The 26842-nt window shown below is 33.8% G+C and overlaps 3 protein-coding genes across 3 annotated transcripts; 1 reads left to right on the forward strand and 2 right to left on the reverse strand.

Annotated features, from left to right (window-relative positions):
* The first annotated feature begins 4613 nt into the window (after positions 1–4613).
* On the forward strand, positions 4614–14369 carry LOC115721868 (uncharacterized). The gene is made up of 9 exons (XM_030650958.2): positions 4614–5032; positions 5325–5522; positions 5838–5960; positions 6610–6647; positions 6748–6910; positions 7455–10550; positions 10646–10747; positions 11085–11221; positions 11487–14369. The coding sequence occupies exons 1-9, from the start codon at positions 4949–4951 to the stop codon at positions 11719–11721; spliced, it is 4176 nt and encodes a 1391-aa protein (XP_030506818.2). The 5' UTR covers positions 4614–4948; the 3' UTR covers positions 11722–14369.
* A 4222-nt stretch (positions 14370–18591) lies between these two features.
* Positions 18592–20690, reverse strand: LOC133035938 (uncharacterized). The gene is made up of 4 exons (XM_061112381.1): positions 20044–20690; positions 19836–19934; positions 19291–19757; positions 18592–18658 (listed from the first exon to the last, which is right to left on the reverse strand). The coding sequence occupies exons 1-4, from the start codon at positions 20320–20322 to the stop codon at positions 18592–18594; spliced, it is 912 nt and encodes a 303-aa protein (XP_060968364.1). The 5' UTR covers positions 20323–20690.
* Positions 20691–22432: 1742 nt separating this feature from the next.
* Positions 22433–24559, reverse strand: LOC133035939 (uncharacterized). Its single transcript, XM_061112382.1, has one exon. It carries the CDS (start codon positions 24557–24559, stop codon positions 22433–22435), a length of 2127 nt encoding a protein of 708 aa, XP_060968365.1.
* Between the last annotated feature and the right edge of the window lie 2283 nt (positions 24560–26842).

A 26842-nucleotide genomic window follows, 5' to 3' on the forward strand; every position in this document is an offset into this window, starting at 1 on the left:
TTAGATTCTTTTAATCTTAAGATCAACTACTGATATTGACTTGGAAAGATATGTATAACGGTAAGTTTGTAATATCTTAACTTAGTTGCAATATCGGTCCAGTCCAATGTATACTCCATACATTCAAAACTAGTATACTTTACTAATGTCCTGGAAAGAACATAACACTTACTCCAAGTGTAAGTACACATCATCGCTGATTATCACATTAGTGTAAATCCAATAACACTGATGAAACAGGGACCAAGTCTTTTGATTCATATGATCTGGATTTAACTGATTTTGTGTATAAATGTAATAAACATATTAAACCATTAGCATGTAAAATTCATGCAAACATCAATCACTTCAAATTTCTTATATTGATAACTAATCAGATTGTAAAGAGTTTTATTTAGGGCATAAAACCCAACACCAGTGCCCATGTTTACACCTAGGGCTGGCCCTACGCCCAGGTTGGCATTTTGTCAACCTAGGCCATTTTCAATGGTGTTTTCAAAGATTTCTTTTGAGCATCTTCTCCAAAATAGAAAATATTGAGATTCAACTATTTTTAGGGATCAAACAGAATTTTTGGAAGGCCATAACTAGGACCCAACACCCAGGTTGACAGCTGGCACTGGGCCCAACGCCCATGTTGACACTTTATCAACATGGACTGTTTCTGATCAAGTTCACCAAAAAGTGTTCCAAATTTTTTTCGTCATCAGGAATAATGAAGATTCAAGCAAACTTGGGGAGAAAATCACAAACTCGAGCCCCTAGAAATTGACTTGGTGCTAGGCCTCAACGCCTAGGTTGAGAATCACCCTTGGACGCTGCCTTCAATTTCTCAAATACAAAATTTGATTCGACCAATGAATCCAGAATGGTCAAAGGAATTGAGACCTTGTCCTCAAGTTTAGAAACCTTAGAAGTATCAAAACGAGATCCCCAAGAATAAGGTATCCAGTGCCCAAGTTGACAAATGGCATGGTGCGCTGGGTTTTGCTTATCTGATTCCAATTCTGTTTTGATCGTCCGTCTAGTTTTTCACAATAACAAAGATCCATGAAGTCAAAGAAGTTAAATTTACAACTTCACATTTTTCATTTCTAACATGAGAAACTCACTCGAAAATGAAGAGTTTTGAGTGTCTTATTTTTGCAAAACAGCAACATCTCTAAGAACTGGTAACCTGCTTTGCCAGAACACAGAAACAGACTAAATGATGTAAAAATATTACTCGAGCATCTTAAAGTACATCCCTAAGATTTTTTTACACTTACCCAGCGTCCATGTGGACGTCATATATCAACCTGGGCACTGGGATGTCAACCTGGGCGCTAGATGTCAACCTAGGCACTGGTTCATGAATTACCTTCAGTAAAATAGTCATAACTCACTCAATATTGATCCGATTGACCCAATTCAAGTCATGTCTTCCACTTCAATTGCAATTCTAAAGCTATCATCGTCAAATTTTACCCACAAGGGAGTTACGAAAATAAGCTCTGGGCTACGCATAGTGGGACTCGTCAGGCACCCAAAAATGGCTATCACTACTAGAAGCTAATTTTCACAGTTAGATCATCATTTACGGTCAAAAATGTCTAATTTGTATTTTTTTCCTAATTTTTTGGACCTCCTTCACCTATAAAAAGATGACTCCCTTAACTCATTTTTCATATACAGAAAACTACCCACAAGGTCAGATTATCTCTCTCTAGAAACTAGAGCTTAAATACTAAGGCTTTTTCTGTAATGCTCGTAAAAAATAAATTCTCGAAGTAGACATAGCTCTATTACCATCGCAACATGAGGAGTGAACTACTATAAATTTTGTGTGTCTCTCTAAATTATTTACTTAAATTTATTAATCATCTCGCTAATCTAGCGAGCTGATGTGGGTCACTATTCAACGCCAACAAACATCAAGTAATGTCTTATAAAATAATTAATTATTTTATATTATTTATTGAATATAAATATGTATATTAATGTTTGGATTTTAAATTATATTAATCGGTTTCGTTTCACATACTACATAAGGCATTGTATTATATTAAATAAGAATTTGGATAGAATTTTTTATTGTATTAATTATTATGATCATAAAATTTAATACAATATAATATTTATAAACTTAAGTTGTACTGTGGTAAAGCTAGTGAGAGTCGGGATCAAAGTTAAGTTTGGGGTCGGAGAGAGATTCGAGGTTTGGGTTAGAGTTTGAGGTTTGAGTCAAGCTATGATTCGGTGTCCGTGTTGTGTTGGGCTTTAGGGTTCGAGATTTGCGTTGAGGTTTGATGTTTGGGATCCAAGGCCATAGTTGGGGCCGTGGTATAATTTTACTTTAGATTTCTATTACACACCGAAAATAGTATAATTTGATCAAAACTATTAATACATGTCAATGTCAAATATAGTATTGCATGCTTGGGATGTTGAGTTATTACTCAAAGCATTTCATTTTGAGTATTCCTATTGGCTCTAATTCAGCAACTAATCAGTGTTATTGGTAAAATGAAAGTTTAGGTTTTTATTCAATTTGAAGTGCTTACAAGTTAATTCAAGAGCAAAAAGGAAATTGGCATGCGACTAATAGCTCAAATTTTTGGCGTAAACTTTGAAATTTAAAAGTTCCTCCATCTTAAAGTACTTAATTAGTTATGGCAAGCTTCCTCAAATTCTTTTTCTACAATGGTTCAACTATATTCTAAGTTTGTCTCAGTTCAAATTTATTGTCCTACTTATTCAAGGGAGGAGAAACTATTTTTCATGCTTTGGTTTCCTTTTCGTTGGTTGTTGAGTGCTAGCAGCGAAGTCTTATAGAATTTTAACTTCAACATTTAAATTTGGTGATTAGTTTGAGAAGATTTTGACAGTCTGTACCAATGAAAAGAAATGTGAGGTTGCAGTGGTATGTTGGGCTCTTGGGACTACCCGTAATGACGTGTTTGGCAACACAAAAGTTCCACCACCCTCAATATTGTTGCATCTGCAATGTCTTACCTTGAACAATGGAGAATGGCCCAGTCTTTAGTCAATGTTGCTCTGTTTCCTACCATGGAGGGTAGAGATGGTGTTGAATTGGGTTAGACCACAATTTACTTCTTAAAAGGTGGTGCTGATGCAATTTTGTTTTGCAATTTTGTTTGGTGATGGTAGTGCTTTCGGTTTGGATTTGGTTGCAAGAGATTCTAATGGAGCAATAGTAGAAACTCAGACTCTTTACTTGTCAAGCACTCATTGTTGAGATGGAAGAGGCGATTGAGATCAAGGAAGCTTTGAGTTGGATCAAAGATTGGTATGATGTGGTGTTGGAATCACATTGTCTTGTGGTGGTTCAGGCAATTCGCAGTTGGGTTCCAATTAGGGATGCACATTTCTTCAATGGGGATGGGGCCTCGCAGGGACCCACCCCTAATGGGGCGAGGATTCCCCATCTAAATGGGGAACGGGCGAGGACGGGGATCACACTCCCCGTCCCGACGGGGACCCGTTTAGTATTTTATTTTATATTTTAGTAATATTTTATAATTTATGTTTGTATTTTTTAGTATATTACTATCCATTTTATGAATTTTAAGTTTTGTTTTCGATAATAATTAGTTTATTGAATAATAAGTAATGTGTAATATTTTAATTTTTGTGTAGATTAATATTTTTGTATATTTAAATTTTTATTATAAATTTTAATTTTTTTAAATAAAGGGATTTTTCGGCCCGTTCCTGCCTCCATTAAGGAATTCCCTGCCTCATCTCTTATGGAGAATAAGCGGGAATGAGAATTAAAATCTTTAACGAGGATGGGGACAAGGGGAGCACTCCCCGCCAATTCTCCGCCCCGTGTGCATCCCTAGTTCCAATGCTTTCTCTTTTTGGATTGATTGTTGATGAGTGTTGGTTTTTACTTAATTCTTTAAACAATGTGTCTTTGTTTTTTAATAAATGTTCATTTTTAGATTAAATTTTCAGTGAGAAGACTGTTTCTACTGAATTTTAGTCTTGGTTCATTTTGACTGAGTTTGCAAATTAATAAAACTTCAGAATTTACTTAAAAAAGAAAAATAAATATATTACAACACAATACAATATAATCACACACTATACACTATACTACAATCTCATGGTAAAAAGGACCCACAATATAAGATACTGATGCTATAATAATTATATTTGCGTTTACGTTATGTAATTCATCTGCGAAAAAGGACATATTATGGATGAGTCTTAATCCCCTTATTTAATTATATCTATATATAACTTATTGGGTGTTATCGAGAAATATTTTCCTAATATTTAATAATAATAATGATCACAATTCACAATTCAGAAAGAAATGAAAGGAGTACTTTTTGCGTTCTGTTTCTTTGTTTCTATCTTTCTTATCAGTCACTCACGCACTCACAGGTACGTCCGAATTTTAATATCGTGCGGCGCTAATTAAGAGTCTTGTTTACGCTCGTTGACTCTCGCCACTCTCCAACCAATAAGAATCGAGTCAGGTCAATCTCACACCAATTTATGAGTTGACTTTTAGATCGTAGAGTACTCCCACGGCCTTCTCCATGCACCACACGTCTAGCGTAATATATATATTTATTATAATTATAATTATATATATATTTAACAGCAAACGACTTTGAATTGATTCACTACTCACTCTTTCTCTCTCTCTCAAACTCTAAGGAATGTAGGAAAATAAAATAACACCATTCCCAACAATGACTAGCTAGCTAACTCTCTCTCTCTAAAAATGTTGTTTGTATCGATCAATGTTGAGAAGTGTCATTCTCTGTTTCTTTGCCCCTCTTTCTCTCCCTTTTCTTTGGTTGGTAGTGTTTGGTTGTGAAGAAAATGAGGCTGTTTGGTTTGTGAGAAGTGGGTAATTGAGAAGGAAAATTTGGGCGGAGAGGTGAAAGGAAGACAGCAACAGAAGAGGAAGAAAAGGTAGAAAAGGGAAATGTTGAGATTACATAGACACAGGCAGCCACCTAAATCAGGGACTAAAATTGACTTTAAATTCTCCAGTTTCAAGGCCCTTCAGGTATTCGCTATTCCTTTGTTGAAAGTGAAAGTATTTATAATAAGTTTGGGTTTATTATATGAATGAGATGTTACACTTTATTTAGATGAGATGTTTTTTCCGATTTATGGCAATGTACCTTATGATTTATTTGGGCTTTTTGATTGCAAATGAAAGGTGATTTGTATTGGGGGATTTTGACCGATATTAATGATTATGAGGAAAATATAAAGATTGAGTATTGTTCTAAATCGACCAGTTGTAATTGGATCAATGAGGATACTGAATTGTTCGATTACATTTGTGGCTTCAGGTTCCCAAAGGATGGGACAAGCTGGTTGTGTCTGTTGTCTCTGTAGAAACTGGAAAAACAGTTTCAAAAACGAGCAAAGCCCTGGTGCGAAATGGAAGTTGTCAATGGAATGAAGCTCTTTCAGAATCTATCCGGGTTTCGGAAGATGACTCTTTAAAAGTGATGGAGGATTGTCTTTACAAGTTTATTGTTTCCATGGTATGTCATTACTTGTGTTTACTTTGTTTGACGGTTATAGTGTCCTTTATGTTTGCTTTATGTAGTTTAGTTTGATTAGAATTCTAGAAAATATAATATTGTTTTCAATTACAATTTACAACTTTCTTTTAGTTTGTTGGATTCAATGATAGGCTAAGATGAATAATTTTGAATAAATTTTGTTATTATTTTGATTGATTAGCAAATGTAGTTTTGTTAAGTTTATTTTTCCTTCTCCACTTTACAACTTTATTTCTTATAGTTTGATTCGATTGTGTTGCTAAGATCAACAATTTTTGATGAATGTTTAAACAGGGATCGGCTAGATCTGGAATCCTTGGTGAGGCTACACTTAATATGACAAATTATACTAGTACAACTGCTTCTGTACCAGTCTCTCTTTTACTCAAAAAGTGCAGTTATGGAACAATTTTACAAGTAAGTTTACACCAACACGCTGCTCCAAATTGGTATTTGCATTAAAAAAATCGAGTTTATATTCTTTTGGTAGCTTGGAAAGGCCTTTGATTAAATACAATCAACTAAGAAGCTTCTGGGAAAATGCTAGACTCTGAAAACATTTTGCTCTGTCCTTTTCTTATTGTGACTGTTTACATGTTATGCTTCATTTAGAAATAAGACCACACCCATAGATTCTCAAGGTGTCTTCTTCAAGTTTGAGAAAGTATTATTGCGAACACTGTTCTCAAGATACAAATTCGAGTTCACACATTGAAAGATGTCTGGCTTAAACCACCATATTTCCTTATCACCAAAATTCTGTTCATTTTGGTCTATTTGTTCTTGTTAGGATGAACTATCCAATCTCGATTTATTTGTTCACTTTCAAGTTCAATTATGAATACTTTAAGAAACAGCAATGCAATATTTACATGTATATGAAATTTATTCTAAGGTGTTTGTCAAGTGTGAAAATGATATCATCATAATGTCATATGTGTTATTGCTATTATTGTTAGTAATATTACTATTTTTTTTTTCATGTTCCGTTTCTCTGATTACACAAGAAATTCATAAAGCAGCTATTTAGAAATATCATTCTTTTGGTTGTTGCTCTGATTTGCAGGGACAAATTCAGTGCTTAACACCACGAATTAAATCCAGGCTAGTATTACTATTATTTCGTGGTATTCCTCAGATCTTAATCCGATAACTGATCTTTTTGTGTGATTATGATTTTTTTTTTATGTATATGTCTTTCCAGGGATGATTATTCAAAAGAGAAAAACCTTGATTTGGAGAAATCAAATGGAAATTGTCATGATGTGGACATTAAGTCGGATGGATCTGGATCTGATGCAAGGAGTTTTAGCTCCTCCACCAAAGATTACCGCTTAATATCTCATCCAGGAGAACCTGAGAGCAGGGTATCATAACATTTAACTCTCGTAATTGCCTGTATTTTCATTTCATCATAACTTTGAGCTTTTGGGTGTTTTATAAATATATATATTTAAAAATGTATATGGTAGGTACAATTTTGCGTAAATATAAACCACCGATATATTTCTTCGCATTGCATGCCTATAAAATATTGTGCCTAGCTTGTTTTCTCATAGCCTGGTTATCTCATGAGCAGTTTTCCTATGATCTCACAAGAGAAAGAAACACAACAACTTTCTGTTTATGTTGTGCTATTTTTAAACAACTCGTGAGATTTTATAGTATGTCATTGGAAAAGGAGACACCTATAAAAGCTTACTATCTATGAGAAATTCAATTCGATCATTAAAATATTGAAGATATTGGTATTGACCTATGAGAATTAAAATTACATTCTTAAAACAACAAGCAATGCCTTATAGTGCAGTATCTATTAGTTTGGTTGAGAATATAGAGTTGTGTAGACATCCATGATTTGAATAATGAAACCCATGTCCATGGATGACAACATTTGCTTATGGCTTGCAGGAAACAAGTTTTTCTATATCAGAGTCGCATCAAAGCTATGACTCAGTTGAAGGTTCCATAGATGAGGAAAATATATCCCTTAGAGATCATAGCGAAGTGCGCAGCATAAGGAGAGAAGATTCAATTAGTTCTGAAAACTCTGTTTCCCATGGCAGTTATCCTTCTGATAGTCACCATTTGAAGCAGTCATCTTTTAATTCACAGATCATGGAGTCGGGAAATCACTTTGTGAATTCAAGGCAAGAGTTTCCAGCATATTCTTTGACAACTAGTGCAGAAGATACAACCGAGGAGCTGCGTGCAGAAGCTAAGATGTGGGAGAGGAATGCCCGGAAACTAATGCTTGACTATGATATATTGAAGACAGAATTTACTGAGCAATCAAAACTTCAGTCTAATTTGAACATGGAGCTCTCAGCAGCCTGTGCAGAACGTGATGATTTGAAGAAAGAAGTTGAGCAACTGAAATTGTCATTTGATAGATCGACGGAAAAACAAATGTCGCCAGAGGATTCGTTGCCTCAGTACGAAGGCTTGCCTCATACTCAAAAAGAAATAAAAGAAGAACTGAAGTTTCAAAAAGAATCCAATGCTAATCTGGCTCTTCAGCTGAAGAAAAGTCATGAATCAAACATTGAGCTCGTTTCTATTCTCCAGGAGCTGGAAGATACAATTGAAAAGCAGAAAATAGAGATGGAAAATCTCCTAGCAGCACAATCAATGTTTAGTGATGCTGAGAAAACCATTGAAGAAGCTATAGAGGAAAATAGAAAAGTAACATATGAGCTCCACCAGTTGCAGGAGTCTGAAAAGAATTTGATCATTAAAGTCAAACTGCTAGAACAGGCGTTGGAGGAGAAAAATCAAGAGATAGAGAAGGGAAGGAATCTCAACGATGAAACCTGTACGGATATTGAGGCCGAATATGAACGTAAGTTACTTGATAAAGAAGAAGAAATTGTTAGTTTGAAAGCAAAGTTATCAGAGTCTCTCAATCTCACACATTCCACGAAAATGGGATCAGCAAATGATTGTGATGAAGATCTGATTAGTGAGATTGAAGTCTTGAAGGGAAAGGTGCAGGAGTTAGAGAGGGACTGCAACGAGCTGACTGAAGAAAACTTGGAACTCTTGTTCAAGCTCAAGGAATCAAAGAATGATTTGAATAGGAGAAGTACTTCTGATGATTTTGAACACAGTGAGTGTTTTACTAATCCTTCCACCAGATTTGAATTCCAACTAAGTAACCCAAAATTGAAAACAAACCATGCTGAAGAGACAGCGAAGGATGACGGTTTTTCATTTCATGTACCTAAGTGCTCGGATATGGACCTAGAAAGTAAATTGACAGAAATGGATATGGAATTGGCTGCAAAGAAGTCTGGAATGGAGAAACTTCAGATGAACTTGCTGTCTAGAGAAAAGGAAATTTTGATTCTCAGAAATTGCCAAAGTGAATTAGAGGCTAAGGTTTGTGAACTTCAAAAAGAAAACATCCAGCTACAGGAACACATGGAAGTCAGGCTACAAGAAAGTGATGTCACCTCTAAGAGTTTTAACGATTTGCAACATGATTTGGTGGTAATTACCAGCAGTGTGGATTCCCAAGCTTCTGCTAATAAAATACTAGAAAGAATGTCTTCAGAGCTTCAAACTGGTAATCGAGAAATTGAGCTTCATTTATCAGAGCTTGAAGGAGAAAATGTGCAGCTGTCAGTACTTGTAACTAGTCTGGAAGCTCAACTAAAGTATTTGGCAGGTGAGCAAGAATCCAGTCAATTGGATTTACAGAGTTCCAAATCTCATGTTATGACACTCCAAGATGAAATTAAAAGAATGCAAAATCAGATGACTGAAACTCTTGAAGAATGTGAATATCTGAAAAGAGAAAATTCAAAGTCACATTCTACTGTTGAGAGACTTACTGAAGAGTGCAATTCCTTTAGAAAATCAAATGGAGAACTGAGGAAGCAAAAAAGGGAGTTGCAGGACTATTGTTCCCTTTTGGAGGCAAAGTTGGAGGAATCACATAAAAGCTTCACAAATTGCTCCAGAAAAGTGGATGAATTGGAACAATATCTGTCTTCATTGCTGGTGGAGATTTCCTCTAAAGAGAAGAGCCTAACTTCAGAAATAGATGCACTTCTTGATGAAAACTTGAGGCACAAAGAGAAATTTAATCATGAACAGAGCTTGTTAAATGAGATGTATATGGAGAAGGTAAATGAAGCAGAGAATCTTCAGCAAGAGGTGGAACATCTGGTAAAGAAACTTTCCGCAATTCACGGGGAAAGAGAAAGGATAGCTTCTGATTCTATGCGGGAACTATCCAGATTACGCGCTGAGAACACAAAACTGGAATCTGAAGTCCATGAAATTCAGTCTAAATATAAACAAAATGAGAATGAGCTCAGCATCAAGCAAAAAGATTATGAATTGAAGTTAAAATGTCTCTCTAGTGAGCTAGCTGCTTCGAAAGAAAACCAGGAGTTGCTGATGGAAGACCATGAAAAAACATCAAAGTTATTAGAGTACTACAAATCAGGTGAAGGAAAACTAAAGGCCAGTGTAAATGATCTTGAAAAGAGGCTTACAGTTACTGAACATGAACGACAAAAACTGGCAGACGAATCTTCCTGTCTGAAGGTTCAGTTGCAGAAGTTATCTCATCTCGAGGGTGAACTTGTAGCTTTCAAGATTGAACTTGATGCAACCAAGTTTGAGAAAGAGAAACTTGAGGCATCCGTCAATACAATATCTGAGGAATGCAAGAATCTGAAGGCAGAGAAGAATGATTTACTTGAGAAGATTTCAATATTGGAGGAAAAGATTTCGCTGATGCAAAGTGCTTTATTAGAACATGATGAATTACATGCTGGGATGAAAAAAGAGCTCGATCAAATCAGTCATGAAAACAGGCAGTATCAGGAAGAGAGAGATGAGTCCCAAAGAAAATATGAAGCCCTTGAAGAAGAAATTAAATTTATGAAAGAAGAAAAACATTATCAGAGGGAGCACAGCAGTCGCAAGTCTCAAAATGTTTCCAGGACAAATGCCAAAGTGAATACAGTCCATGAAACTGCAAAGATCTCAAAGGTATGTACTCATCTACTCTTATTTTCATGTTTAAGATTTGACATTTGATGATAAGCCTATAGAAATTAACTTGTTGGAGTGTTTGAACTTAACAGAACGAGATGACAAAGAGTGGGAACCAACGTCGTGATAGTAGAAGGAATGGCCTGGTACATGAAGTTAAAAAGGATTCTCACCGCGCACAAGTTCAAAGAGAGGTTAGGACATCTGAAAATTCTACATTGATTCAATAACTGATGTTGCAAAATAGTCTGCTACATAACAAACTAGAGTCTTCACTCATACCTGCATTTGTATCACTCTAGATATGGCATTACATTAGAGAGTCAAAATCATTAGTCTAATACCCTATGAGTCTCCTGCAACCTGCACTTCTCAATGAGTGTAGCCTGAAGCCAAAAGCTTGGTGGTGGTTTTACAACGTTAGGCTTTCTTTTCTTTCATTCATTTGTGAAACCATTTGGGGAATAATTGTGAATGATTTAATCTAGCTTTATAAACTTCTATCTTATCTTGTCTCAACTATCATTGTAGAACGGTGGTGGATGTGAAATTCCTAATGGAAGCCATCAAAGTAATGGAGCTGACCTTGGCTCAAAGATTCAGTTACTTGAGGATCAGCTTGCTAAGGCGTTAGAAGAAAGTAACAGGCAAAAATCTGAGCTTGATAGGTGAGTAATACCAAAAATAAAAAATAAAAATAGGGACCTTATGTTAATCTACACATGGTCTACTTTCGTTCTTTCATTGCTTGATAGTGTTTCTATGAATATTGAAAAAGACAAATGGGCAATGTCATTTCTTTTCTCTTTCTTTTTACTTGATTTTGTAAAACTGGTTTTCTAGGGTCTAATGGCTTCTAAAGCATGCAAAATTTTACTTATATCTGAAGATTTTGTGTACAAATTCTCAATAAAAGTTTCTATTACTTCACAGGCTTTTGTCAGAGAACCAAGATGCTCCTAAAAAATCCACACCAGAAGGGGAAGTAGTTCCCAAAGACAAGTATGAACTCATAAAGTCAAATCTAGAGGCAGAATTAAGAGACATTCGTGAGCGCTATTTGGAAATGAGCCTTAAATACGCCGAGGTTGAATCTCAGCGCGAGGAACTGGTGATGAAGCTAAAGACAGCTAAGAATGGAAAGAGGTGGTTCTCCATGAATTCATAATGTATTTCAAATCTATTGCAATGCAAGTCATCTCCTTATCCATCCATCTTAGGTAGCTATTTTTTTTTTCTCCCATTAATTTTGCAAAGATACCACAGTTTTCAATTTCGTTCTTTTACTTAAATTTCTTTTGGATCATAGTATAGGAATATAGCTATTGGCAGTGGTTGGTTGTAAATGATAAAACAGTTGATCAGCTTACAGAAAAAGCTGGTATTGCAAGTATTATAGTGCTACAAAAATATATATACACATACATATATATATATATATATAATATGGAAAAGTATTTACGTCTGTTCTGCAAGAGTTGCAGAAGGAAACCAATCAAACCAAATAGCTAGAAATAATAAGGAAAAACAGTAACCTGTAATGAATAGGTGATAAAATTGTTCTGAAAATTTCCAAAGCCATTCAAAGTATATTGAAATGGCACAGCACTGAGTGACTGAGATGCTATTATTTTTACCTCATTTCCCTTTGTACTTAGATGCTATATCTATATGTAATATACCATATGCTTAGTGGTCAGTGTGCTTGATGTTGCTACTTTGTCTCTTTTTTTATCCCCTCTCTATGGTGGACACTGGACACCATATTAAAAATAGATAAAATTTTAAAGAATAAATAGGGGCTCCTGCTTTAGCATGGTATTTGGTTTGGAATCAAATAATATTCTTCAGAACATACTAGGTCCATATTCTGTTTATAGTAAAAACCCACTATTATACCATACTAAACAATGCATATATATTTATATTTATACATTTACATACGTATATACACACTTTAGTTTGGAAGGGAGCAATATGGACATGAAATGGACTCTTCTTGCATATTTCATAAACTACTACCAAAATTGGTATAGTGTGACTCATCAAGTAGGAATTTAACCCAAAAGATTTGGGAAACACAAGACTGTATTGGTTAATTGATGAGAAAAAGAGAAGAAAAAATAAAATTGACCCCATTCTTCAAAGGCATTACGCAATCAAAATAAAGACTATTTATTTGTTGTATAGCTTAGGTAAATAACAGAACAATTTTGCTGTTGTCACTGAGAAAATATGATATCACACTCGGACAATATTTTAAGCCAGAAAAACACTAAGAGAACTTTATTTAGTCCTATAATCATATTATATACAAACGTGGCTTTTGTTGATTTATTCTATGTATACCAATCCATCGTATCCTCTATGGACATGCCATGAATAATTGACACTTGGAAGACCAACTTAGTTCAAGTAGGCCCCAAATGGAGCACTCATTATGCAAACTACAAAAAGCCATGATGGCAAGCCTGTCAATCAAAGGGTTGTTGTCTTGGAGTGAGGCTTCAATAATCTGTGACCAAAAAAAAAAAATGTAGACCCATTTTAGTAAAATATTATTGATTAAAAATATATCAAATTATTAATATATATATTTTTTTATATAAAGAAAAAAAAATTGAGTTTGAGTTCTGTGTGGCTTATACTTATAGCATTTGGAATTATACTTATTGGAGATTAAGAGCAACTGATTAGTCCAAGGTATGGACCCTAATTTTTTCTACTTTTGGGTGGGCCAAAGAAATCCAACAGTGGATTCTTATTGCATGATTTCTCTAGAAAAGTTCACTTTTTCACATAAGCTAAAAAAAAGACAAATAGACTAAGCATGTCCCATTGACATTATTAAATCTACACCTACATAATTAATATTATATGTATTGATATAAGGGGCGTATGAAAAAGTAAAAAAAAAAAAAAAAAAAAAAAGGACAACGTGAAAGGTAATGTGAAGGAGCAAAGTCGAGTTAAGGTGCTAATGGCATATCCCATGGAAGATGCTTAAACCTGCAAACTTCAACACTCACTTTTTCCCCCATAACTTTCTTTTTCATAGTTTCCTTTAATGAAAAAGTGACCACAAACTCTACTTAAGTCATCTCAGCCTTTTATTGCCCTTAAGACCAAAACCCAAAAACATAATCCTATAACAACCAATCTCTATCTTCATTACCAAACCCTCTTCTCAGTATTCAAACACCAAAAAAAAAAAAGCCCTCTTGTTTTCTATCTTTCTCTCGGCGGCCACCCCTGCCAACATGGCTCCTAATGGTCTGAACCATAAATGGTTGGTGGGGGTGGTCACTGGTCACCTTCCTTCAGATGGGTTTTTCAGATTGGTGTTGGATTATCTATATTTGCTTTGAAATATTTTGCTGTCGTTTCTTTCACTTCCTTGGTCGTACGACATGATCTCTCTCTCTCTCTCTAGCTAGCTACTACAATATCCTTGATTCAAGTTACTTGGAGAAAAGGTAGGTAATAAGGTTTGAGTAGTAGTAAGTCGTACTAAAGGGCAACTTGAATCCTTTGGCATTTTTCTCTCATATATATTTGATTGGCTTGACTAATTAAGAAAAGAAAACTACATCTTTGTTATGGGTCGAGTTCAAGCTTCATTGTTCTACTTATTATTATTATTATTATGTTTGTCCTTTTTTTGTTTTAACTATGTTTTTGTAATAATTAGACGATCAGCACTATATATGTTTGTGTGTATGTGTAGGCCTTTGGCCTTATTATGTTTTATGTAAGATGTATTACTTGTGTTGTGTAGACCTATCATATTATAATATGGAACTGGGTTTGTTATAATTTGTGTAGCAAGTGATCTTCATGACCAATTTCTCTTTTTTATTAAATATATGTTTAGTTTGAGGAGAATATACTTATAATATTAATGCTAATGTGAGTATATATGCATGAGAATATATATAATATTAATGCTAGTGTGAGTATATATATGCATGATCTCCACCATTACATCCTAAATTAATTGCACCAGTTTAATCAAATATATTTTGTTCAATGTATTACATATTGAATTACAAAAAGGAAAAAAAAAAAGAACACTAAAAGTTTATCAAAAAAATTATGTTATTGAACTGTACGTACTTAAACTACTCTCGGTATATTCTTTACATTTATATGTGGTAAGCAACATTTGCCACTAAGACAGTATATATATATATATATATATATATATATATATATATATATTTATATTATATTTTTGTCGACGCCACTTAAAAAATTGAATTCAACAATAGAATACCTTTTATTTTAACATGTAAATCTAACAAATTAATTACTGGGGTTTTTTTTAAGAGAAATAATAGAAGTTATATATACTGAAGAAATTAAGGTATATAATATATTGTCCAAAAAATATTAGAATAAATGACGAAAATTATCTCAGGCGTGTCGATAAAAAATTATAATAATAAAAAACATATATTTGCAAGATCATCATATCTTCAGTTCACTCTTTTTTCATGAATTTTCCGTGACATCATGTGAATTTAATCTGACACTAAATTGTTTCACGAGAGTGCTATGTAATGCTAGCTATTAATCACTAAACTGTCGTCAAAATGGATGAAAGTGTACGAACACTACAAGAAATGTTGTTTTGCGGGCGTATTTTTGCGCCTACAAATGCGCTAGCATATTTTTACCCGCACGTAATTATGTTGGTAAAAGATTTCAGCTATTATTGGTCGGTAAAAGACGTTTTGTCGGCGTAATTCACAATTGTACCGTTAAAACTAGCTTTTACCGACGAGAATAAGCGCCGACAAAATGTATATGCTGGAATAAAGAAAGCCCCTAATCTGTCAATAGTCAGTATAACAAAACCTATGCGCGGTAAAAGTTTTGCGCCTTTTTGATTGATTGGCGTGTGTTATAGTGAGAATTTTTCACCTAGAAACTCGAGACCAGGCTCCCATAAAAATGACACGTGGACTCACTCTCCTCGAGGAGGGTTGAGATGTCAGTAGGAGACTTCTTGAGTGTAAACCTCACCTGAACTAGACTCAGTGGGTGATGTGACCTTGACAGAGTCTAGTCGCATTCTTATAGCTCGCACGAAGAAGGACCGAAGATCGGGTTTAAGACTTGCATATACCAGGATATATGCGGGAACTATAAAGGTCTTCCTGCGAAGTAGTAAAGATCGATTCTCTACTCAACGAGTTGGTCCGGATGACCCAACGTCCTCGATAACCCGATAAGGACTTGCATGTCCTAAGTTATCGACTTGTTACACGATGTCCGTATATGCGACTTGAATAGGACGTAGACATCCTAAACTTGATTAGTCTTGTGTGCATCTTGAGCCTGCGAGCTTATACGAGAATATGAACAGACAACTCGTACCATGAAGGTCGCATACGTTGCTGTAATATTAGTAAATTAGGTCGAAACTATTCTTCATTTATTGTATTTACGTTTTAATTGATTTTAATATTTATAATATTCAATGTACAAACGGATTGATAATAAAATCAATTTTTGTGTAATCAAAGGACACTTGCTTTGTATATAAATGAGTGATCCAACATGAAATGGACAGGACAAAAAATCCTAACAACAGTGGACTAAGCAGACTGTGATCTAACTGAACCACTATACTCTCTTTGTGTTATTTATATTTCCAGTACGTCTGTGTGTCCATAGTTTGAATACTTGTCATTGTCGGTAGAGTAATCGCATAATCTTGTTCATATTTTAAATATATTACTTTATTTGGTGTTGTCTAAATTCCTCCAACAATAACGTGATGGGTTTTACCGACGCAAAATTGCGCCAGCAAAACCTTTTTTGCCAAGCTGGTGTTTGGCGTGTATTATCATTATTAAAGCATTAATGTGTCAGCAAAGGTAAACGAATTTATATGGTTTTTGTATTTTATGAGTGAGTGTTGTCCTCAAAAGTGAATGTTTTAATATTTATACTCGCAAGTGCACGAATCGTTTCGGAATATAATGTTCATGTAAGTGCAAGATCGAACCCATGGGAGGTGACTAACATCAAAAGAAACTATTTCAAACAAAATAAGAATATTCTAACCTAGCTCCAAATATTTGATGGGATTGCAAAATAAAATAAAAGACAAGTAACTAAAATACTTGAGATTAAAGATGAGTGAGTATGAAAATGATTTTCAAATAAGATGTGTAAAATAAGATTATTAAGATATTAGAATCCACAAAATGCAAGTTCAATAGTATTTATAAGTATATTGATTTCCAAGTTCATATATATATTGTTGAAATAAATCATACTATATTTTCCAAAATATATTTTTCTTTTAAGTACAAGTTATTTTCAAAAATGTAGGATTTTTCTTCACTTATAAAAGGTATAATTTCCAAGCATTAAATGTGTTACAATTTAATGAAACTACACAAAATCAAAGAAACTATGTTTAGGCAAAATATAACACTTATATTCTAAGAATTAGATGTAAACAATTTCATGAAAGACATTTAATCAAAGAGTATTATATTTTTGCACAATGAAGAACTAAGTGGAAATATGTTTTAACAATCAAAAATACATGATATTGAAGATGAAAAAGACATATTTTTGATAGAAAAATCCATGAACTTTATAGCACAAATGGGAAATCAACATACAAACATAAACACTATCTAGTTACATTTTGCTTCATCATCATCTTAATAATCTTGAAAAAAGATTAGAAACTCATAACTAGATAAAAATTCCAAAAGATAAACATACTTGACATGCTCTTCAAAATGTAAAAATGGTAGAAAGAAAATGGTAAAAATGAAGAGTGTGGAATGGAGAAGTGTTTTGGGTTGAAGAGGTGTTTAGGGAGAGTGAAGAGATGTGTTTTGAAATGGTCTTCCAACACCATATTTATAGGCAAAATTAGAGAATTAAATTAACCAAAATAAAATAAATAAAATGATTAATTTAATTAGTGTTGGGAAGAGAAGGGATAAATAGAGTATGTGTAAGAGTATTGGAAAAAATAAATATTTGTTTGGATGGAAAAAATAGTGAAAAGGATAGGGTAAAAATAAATTAGGAAGGTTTATTTAGGTGAAATAAATTGGGAAGAGTAAATGAATATTTAGCTGTAAGTTGTGGGAGAAATATATGGATTTTGTTGCTTTTATGTGTATGAGAAAATAGGAATAAAGCAATTAATTTTACTGCCTTTTTTTTTCTTTGTTCTCAGCAGGTACACGTGGCGAGGGCTGGTTGGAGCTGAAGCTGACGGAATTCCAAATGGCGTGCGCTGGTTTGCTGCTGGGGCTGACTGGGTGCATGCGTGGCGGAAGGAGAGGGCTGCAGCTGCTCGTGGGCCCCGCGTGGAAGAAAAGCAGCAGGAGGATCTGGCGCACCACTTGCGCACATGCAGGTGTGGCTCACGCACGCGTAGGAGCCATTGGATCAGATGACGAACGGCCCGGATGGAAGGAAGACTTTGACCGAGAGTGAGCTTCATAAAGGCTGATCTGATTTCCTTTTCTAAAATTATGCTTTTGACCCATTTCTTTAAGTTTTTCTTCATTTTAATCCCTCAATTCATTCCACAAACACACCTAAAAATACATAAATTAATTAGAAAACTAAAATAAAATTAAAAATAAATATCACATAACAAATTATAACAAAATAATTATAAAAACATACAAAAACATATAAAATTACAATAAAGCTAATAAATTCAAAAATAATTAAAAACTTACTAAATTAATTAAAAACTTAAGAACTAAACCAATTTTTAGTTAAAAAAATGTGAAAAATAACTCTAATTTCTAGAGTTATCACAACCCCAAACTACAACATTAAGGAGCAATAGCGGCGGGCTACTCGGCCGCTATTGCTCCTTAATGTGGCCGCTAAAGGGCAATAGCGGCGGACCTCGACCGCTATTGGTCCGCCGCTATTGCTTGGCCGCTATTAGTAGTATTAGCGGCCAAAAACAGGGTCCGCCGCTATTGCTATTAATAGCGGCGGAGAAATAGCGGCGGGACCCCGCCGCTATTGCCCTGTGTCAGACTTCGTGTTTCGAGACTGACACAGGGCAATAGCGGCGGGGTCCCGCCGCTATTGCTCTGCCGCTACAGCACACCAGAATAAAAAAAAAATAGTAATTATTTTTAAAAATTTATTTATATTATGTATAAATTTATTTATATTATATATATAAATAATTAAATATTTAATAAATAAATCTAATTAATATAATTAAACTAAATATTAATCTTCATTAATAATTAAATATTATTAATAATTTAAAATTGTCTCTAAAGTAATTAACTTTAACACATTAATCTTAATAAAATATTGTCTCAAAATTAAACTAAATTATAACAAAACATAAATAAATTATTCATTAACATCTTCATTCAGGTCTCTAATTATGAAGTCTTGATCTGGATTATTTTCGGTACGAGTCCCCGAAGCCCGTGGCGGAGAAGGCACATACGCTTGGTCTGATGATAAACCCAACGTCAAATTACCGAGCTCAGCTTGGTTGAAAATGGGAGTTGAAAAAAATTGGTTCTCCTGCGATGAACTCCCAAATAATCCAAAATCAGCAAAGTTTGAGCCGAGCGGAGGAGACTCTGACGGTGTTCGGTATAAGAACTGATTCCCCATTGGCGGAGCAGACTGTTGTTGCTGCTGAGGAGACTGCTGAGGAAAAGATTGGGGTTGCTGCTGCAAAAAAATTTCAAATTGCTGCTGTGACAAATTTTGGAATTGTTGTTGCGAGGAAGGCTGAAATTGTGGTTGCGAAGGAGGTTGTTGTTGCTGTTCCGAAGGAGCGGCATGACACTGAGAAGAGGAACCACCAGGCAACTGCGACTGACTATACGTTTGAACGAAATTGTCAAAGCGTGGGTTAAATATTTGGGCACGTTGTTCAGGCGTCAAATTACCCCCCCAAGTGGCACGCATAGCTGAGAATATATCTGCCACAGTGCTCATCATTTCAGTAGTTGGTTGGGGAGGCACCGTTGATTGAGTTTGAGGGATTGGTTTCTTTCCTTTGCCCTTGAGCCTTTTACCCACGCCTCTTTGATAGTCAGATCTTTGGCCTAGAACTGTTTCCATAACGTCAAACTGATAACCAGTATCAGATTCAGATTCAGTCCCAGTATCGCTCTGGGATTGTCGTTCCAGTCGCTTCCTATCAAGCTCCTTGATCAGTTCCTCCTATTTAAATCCAAATTATTAGAATATGTAATTAATATAAAATATAAATTTTAATAATAAATCATTTTAATCACTTACATAATCTTTTGCAGCTAATTCATTAACGAAAGTTCCAGACGGTTTTTTCACATGGATCTCCTTCCATGCTTCAACTACATGCTCTCCAGGAGGACCCCCCTATACAAATATAAACAATTAAATTAGTTTACTATAAGAAAAAAATATTATTAACTATTAAACAATTTTTTTTTATGAAACATTTAACAATTAAAGAATTAATACATACCATTCCGTGGCGTATGGACGCCAACGATTTTGTGCCTTGCGTTGTTGGATATTTCATTAGTTGGCGATTCGATTTATTTTTAGTTGAACGATTCAAAAATGCCTCGCTAACGAACAATTCGCAAACTGGTTTCCAAGTCTCAGTATTCAAGTAGTCAGGGGGGAATTTGAGAACTGTGTCCCAATCTTCTGGTTTTTTGTAATGTTGTTTGAAATGCTTGTGTCTGAGCGTCTTTCGCTCACTATACCGCTCCGCCATCACCGAATACAAAGTCCCCATAAGTAGGTCTCGATGGGGATTCCCATCGATATCAAAATAGTACTATGTAATAAAATAATTTAAAATTATGTTAATTTATAAATGAGGACATAAAATTATTACAACCTTTAATAATTAAAAATCACTTACTCTTATTCGATTGAGCACTTGATCCTTGTATTGTTGGGGTACATCGGAAAAATTTAGATGACCACCCGGGCACAACATGCTCACTTGTTGGCCAAGAAATCGAACATAATTGCTTGCTTCAGTGCCAACAACTTTGCCGGTTTCAAGATCTACCTCCACCGGTAAGGGCTTACCAGCTTCTCTCTTTTTTTTTTCGAGATTAGCGTTTGCGGCAACCCCACGACCCTTTCTGACCGGAGGTGGAACTATATATATTTGAGGGAAAAATAATTTTATTAGTAAATCATACATTCACTATTTATATTCAGAACAATTGTAGATTTCAAAAAATATGAAAACTTGCTTCGCAAGATGACGGTACCCTAGAAGGATCAGGGGGATCCCTGCCATCACCATCCCCACCGTGGTATGTCGCTAACGTAGCTGACATTTTACTTTACTTCGAAGACGGAGAAAAATGTAAGAATTCACAAATGTGAAACACATAATTGAAGTATAAGTATTTAAAATGTTAATACGAAAGAAATTAAATATTCCTTTAATTGCAAAAAATTTTAGTAACAAATGTTTACAAAATAAAAATTACACTGAAGAATCACTATCATTTCCATCATTCACTAAGTTTACATTTTCATCCTCTACATGTTCAACTAGTAAATCATCTACTTCTTCAGCAACATAATTTTCATCAAGTTCATTATTCTCTATCTCAGAATCCACTAACTGATTGGACGATTCAACAATTACTGGAGGTTCATTCGATTGCATAATCAACTCTCCAAGATCAACCGTCAACACAAAATTGGCAGAGTTAGAATCACTAACAACATCTACATCAGTCTCATCTTCGTTGTCAGCAATGTCCCAAATTTGTCGATGGCTAATATCTTCAACAACCTTCCAATCGCGACCTCTGAGTGGATCTTCAAGATAGAAAACTTGCTTCGCCTGGTTAGCAAGGATGTACGGTTCATCTTGATACCAATATCCACGAGTATTTATACTAGTTATATTATTTTCAGTAATTGTCTTCTTTCTTAATGGATTAGTGTTATACCATTTACATTCAAACAATGACACTGTATATGCACCAGTATAAGATATAGTGATTACATCTTCAAGTGTGCCGTAATAATTAAACCCTTCAGTTCCAGCAACAGTAACACCACTATTTTGTGTCTTCCGCTTTTGGTCTCGCTTTGATGCAATAAACCGAACACCATTCACTACACAACCTTCGTAAAATGTTGCTAAGTAATCGGACCCGGAAGCGAGAGCGAGTAACTCATCACCATTTTGTAAAGTTCCAAGCTTGTGCAACTCATATATCTAAATACATAAAATGTATTAATATGAGAGGAATATAAATGATTGAATTAAAACTTAACAATTTTGTCGTTATACCTTCTTGTGAAACCACGGACGGAAAGTTTGCCTATGCAAGACATCGTGATTACCATTAGGATATTCATGTCTGATCTTGTCCAAATGTTCACTGTGAAGTATGATAATGTCAAGATACGATAGAGGGAGATAGAAAATAAATACTAAAAATTTAATAAAATAATTTATAAAAATGTAACAAACTTACTCTAAGTAAGCTTGGATTTCAGGAGAATTTTGAAGAATGTACCACTCAGCTTTTTCACGACTGGTATGATCAAGAGGCTTGATAAGTCCGCTAGTTAAAGGACGAGATTGAGAATTAAAAACTGAGAGATAGCGACAAACAGAAGGCGCATCTTCATTTCGATCAAGCCGATTAAATCTTGTTTCACACCCTTTAAAGTACATTGAACAAAAGGTTACTGCCTCATCAGCAACATAACCTTCAGCAATTGACCCTTCAGGACGTGCCTTATTTCCCACATAATTCTTCAATTTTTTCATGTACCTTTCAAAAGGATACATCCATCTCATAAAGACCGGGCCACCCAATATCGCTTCTTCAGGCAAATGCAATACCAAGTGTATCATTATGTCAAAAAAAGGCGGGAAAAATCAATTCCATCTTGCACAATAACAGAATTAAATTATTTTGAGCGTCCTCCATATCTTTTACGTTTAGAGTTCTAGAGCATAACTGTCGAAAAAAATTACACAGCTGAGTAATAGTTGTTGCAGTGTCACGAGGTAGAAATTTACGGACACCAACCGCTAGTACTCGCTGCATAATGACATGACAATCGTGGGATTTTAACCCAATAATGTTAGACTCATCTGGCGAAACTTTGCTCTTTAAATTTGAACAGAAGCCATCGGGAAACTTTATTCCTTTAACAAACTGACAAAAAAGTTGTCTTTTCTCACGAGTCAAAACATAAGGAGCATGCGGTTTCATTAGCCTCCCATTCCCATCTTCATAAATCCACAACGATTCCCTAATACCCATCTTCTTTAAATCATGGCGCGCATTGGTTGTGTCCTTTGATTTATCATTATCCAAGATGGTTCCTAGGAGACTATCACACACATTCTTCTCAACATGCATGACATCAATGTTGTGTTTTAAAATATTCGTGCTCCAATACTCCAACTCGTAAAAAATACTTTTTTTCCTCCAATTACAGTTTTCTGCAACTCTTCTACGTTTCACACCCCCAAAATTTTCATGATGTCCGGGAATTTGGGGTTCGAGAGCATTAACTTGTGATAATATTTCTTCACAAGTAAATCGTCGTGGAGGAGGTCTTCTTTCAACTTTACCATCAAATCGAGTATCCCTTCTCATTGCATGGTTACTTGGCAAGAACCTTCGATGACCAACATATGATGTCTTCCCGATCACTCGAATGGACGTCGTGTCTTCATTACAAGTAGGGCAAGCTTTATAACCTTGACCACTCCACCCAGACAAGCTACTACGAGCAGGAAAATCATTCACTGTCCACAAAAGCGCAGCACGCATGGTGAACATCGAGTTGGTCGAACTATCTCTCGTTGCTACCCCATTATTCCACAACTCCTTTAATTCATCCACCAAAGGTCTTAAAAATATATCCATGTCTTTACCTGGAGATTTTGCACCAGGAATTAGGGTAGATAGCAAAAAATAATTATCTTTCATACATAACCAAGGTGGTAGATTATAGTTAGCTACCACCACTGGCCACATGCTGTATGCAAGACTCATGTTGCCAAATGGATTAAATCCATCAGCAGCTAACCCAAGTCGAACATTTCTTGGGTCCCTTGCAAACTCGAGATGTTTTGCATCAAAGTCTTTCCAAGCTAAACCATCGATCGGGTGTCGCAACACCCCATCATCTTTTGATTTTCCAGTATGATGCCATATCATGCTTTTCGCTGTAATCCTCGAACTATATAATCTTTTAAGTCGAGGTGTCAACGGAAAGTATCGCATGACTTTGCAAGGAACTTTTTTTCCTTTCCCATTCTCGGAAGTAACCCAACGACTAGTTCCGCAAACTGGACAAGCCTCCTTGGATGCATTCTCCTTATAAAATAAGCAACAATTATACAAACAGACATCGATATTATCATAACCCAAGCCTAATTTCTTCAATCTCTTTTTTGCCTCGTAGTAAGTTGATGGAATATTATTTTCCTTCGGAAACGCAAACTTTAAAAGCTTCAATAATTCTTCAAAGATGTTATTAGGAATTTTTCCCCTAACTTTTAAATGCAATAGCTTTGCTAAAAAGTTTAGAGACGAAATCCAATCACAACCGGGATACAATTCAGCTTCAATTTCCTCAAATAAGTCATCAAACTGAGGGTTTGTGGTTGGTTGTTCATCTTCTCCTTGTACATCCTCTGTTGTTGGGGGAAAGAAGTCTTCTAGAATAGGTATCATTTCATCCTCTGATTCAATATCGGCAACTGCTACATCATCGACAACATCCTCAGGCTCGCCGTGATAAATCCACTTATCATATCCTTGCATGAAACCTCGATCAAACACGTGTGCTCTAACCCTATCTATTTTTTCAAACCTACTATTTATACATCTCACACAAGGACATCGAATTCTTCCATCACAATCCTTATGTTCTGATGCCATTGCTAAAAAGGCTTGTAAACCATTCCAAAATTCATGGCAACCACGATTTCTGATTTTGGTCCAAGACTTATCAATTGTCGCCATCTACAATTTAGGCGACAAATAAAGTGTTACAAATTTGAATAATTTTTAAAGTGTTTTGAAATATTTTATGAATTACACATTTAAATAAAAATTTTATGAATATTTTATGAATTACACATTTAAATAAAAATTTTATGAATATTTTATGAATTACACATTTAAATAAAAATTTTATGAATATTTTATGATTTACATATTTTATGAATTACACATTAATAAAATTTTATGAATATTTTATGAATTACATATTTTATGAATTACACATTAATAAAATTTTTTGAATATTTTATGATTTACATATTTTATGAATTACACATTTAAATAAAAATTTTATTCATTAATATTTACAACTTAAATTAAAAAAATGAACAAATTACTCTTTAAAAATATTTTAATTTTTATGTTATTTATTAATTTATATAAAAAAAAAGTAATAACTTATTATAGTTTAAACTAATTTATTTAAAAAAATAATTAATCTCTTTTTTAAGAATTATTTATTTTAAAAAAATATATTATTTAAAAATTTATATAATATATTATAATTTAAACTAATTTTTTTATTTAATTTATAAAATTAAAAGTTCAATGTTTTATTGAATTTTTAAATTTTTTTTTTGAGAAATATTTAATTTATAAAATTAAAACTTTATTTTTATAAAATAAATTTATATTAAATTATAATTTTTTAATTCCATTATTAATCTTAATTTTTTAAAATAATAAAATTATCACAAACATATATGTGAAATTACAAAACTTACAATTTATTAATACCAAACATAAAAGTTTATTAGTTTAATTACAATTTATATTAAAATAAAAAAATTCATTTTTATTATACTTTTTTATTTTTTTCATTGTTTTTATTTTTCTTTATTTAAAATATGTGAAATTACAAAACTTACATCCTAAAATTATATTTGATAACTTTTTCACTATTCTCACTATATTATCATGATAATTCATATTTAATATAATAAACAAAATTAATTACATTAAATACAAATTATAATATAACAACAACAAATAAACATTAATAAATAATTTCAATTCCACAAAATAATTAAAAAATGTAAATAAAAAAATACACCAATAAAATATTTATATAACTATACAAAATAATATATATAATATATATTTATATAAACAAAAATAACATTATTATATATATAATATACAAATAATACATTATATTTCAAAAATATAACTAAAAATTATATATATATATATATATATCCACAGTGTATATATAAACCAAAATAAAACAATATATATCAAAATTATATATATATACAGTGAAGTAAAAACACAAATAGTATATAAAACAATAAATACCCAAATCAAAAATATATATATACAGTGAAAATATATACACAAAAAAATCAAAAAATACCCATATCAAATATATATATAAACAGTTAACATATATACACAAATACAGATTATTATATATATATACACAAATACAGATTATTATATATATATACACAAATACAGATTATTATATATATACACAATATATACTATTCTTTTATATATATACTAATAATAATATTACAAATTATATATACTAAAAACTACACAGATCTATATATATACACATTCTAAAACACCTAATATATTGCAATTTACATAACCTAAAAATTACACAAATTTTTATATATACACAGAATACGAAATATTAAAAACAATATATACATTATACATTACAATTCCTAACATTTCAAAAAATATTTCAAACATAAAACAAAAAATTAAATTATACAAATCAAAAATATAAATATACATAATATAAATACCTTAAAACAGAGGCTTCGGAAGCGGCAGTGGCGGAGCAAGGGTGGTCGGCCGGAGGCGGTTTGGGCAGGCGGAGGCTTCGGAGTGGGCTGATGCGGTTGGGGGAGGCGGAGGGAAAAAATTTTAGGGTTTGATTTTTTTTTGAAGAAAAACGGAAAATGGTAAAACTGGGTCTGATGGGGTTTATATAGGCATTTTAGCGGCGGGGTATTAGCGGCGGACCCCGCCGCTAATAATAATTAATTTATTTATTTATTTTTAAAAAAAAAAACTGATTACTATTAGCGGCGGGGTCCGCCGCTAATACCCCGCCGCTAATACTTTCAAATGTAACGGGCGGGAATTTTCCCGCCCACTCATTAGCGGCGGACTATTAGCGGCGGGCTCCGCCGCTAATACTAATAGCGGCGGGTCCGCCGCTATTAGTATTAGCGGCGGAGCAGTTGCGGCGGACTGCCCGCCGCTAATATGATTTCAAAAAAA

Source organism: Cannabis sativa, chromosome 3 (genome assembly GCF_029168945.1).
Source record: "Cannabis sativa cultivar Pink pepper isolate KNU-18-1 chromosome 3, ASM2916894v1, whole genome shotgun sequence".
NCBI lineage: Eukaryota > Viridiplantae > Streptophyta > Magnoliopsida > Rosales > Cannabaceae > Cannabis > Cannabis sativa.

What these genes read in the sequence shown, in the direction of transcription:
- LOC115721868 (XM_030650958.2), top strand. Translation starts at nt 4,949, where the DNA reads ATGTTGAGATTACATAGACACAGGCAGCCACCTAAATCAGGGACTAAA. An exon ending in ACAAGTTTATTGTTTCCATG is followed by an intron (nt 5,523 to 5,837) that starts GTATGTCATTAC and finishes ATGTTTAAACAG; the next exon opens with GGATCGGCTAGATCTGGAAT. An exon ending in CAAAAATCTGAGCTTGATAG is followed by an intron (nt 11,222 to 11,486) that starts GTGAGTAATACC and finishes ATTACTTCACAG; the next exon opens with GCTTTTGTCAGAGAACCAAG.
- LOC133035938 (XM_061112381.1), bottom strand. Translation starts at nt 20,322, where the DNA reads ATGGGGACTTTGTATTCGGTGATGGCGGAGCGGTATAGTGAGCGAAAG. An exon ending in AATTAGCTGCAAAAGATTAT is followed by an intron (nt 19,758 to 19,835) that starts GTAAGTGATTAA and finishes GGATTTAAATAG; the next exon opens with GAGGAACTGATCAAGGAGCT. An exon ending in CAACAACAATTCCAAAATTT is followed by an intron (nt 18,659 to 19,290) that starts GTCACAGCAGCA and finishes GGTGTGCTGTAG; the next exon opens with CGGCAGAGCAATAGCGGCGG.
- LOC133035939 (XM_061112382.1), bottom strand. Translation starts at nt 24,559, where the DNA reads ATGGCGACAATTGATAAGTCTTGGACCAAAATCAGAAATCGTGGTTGC.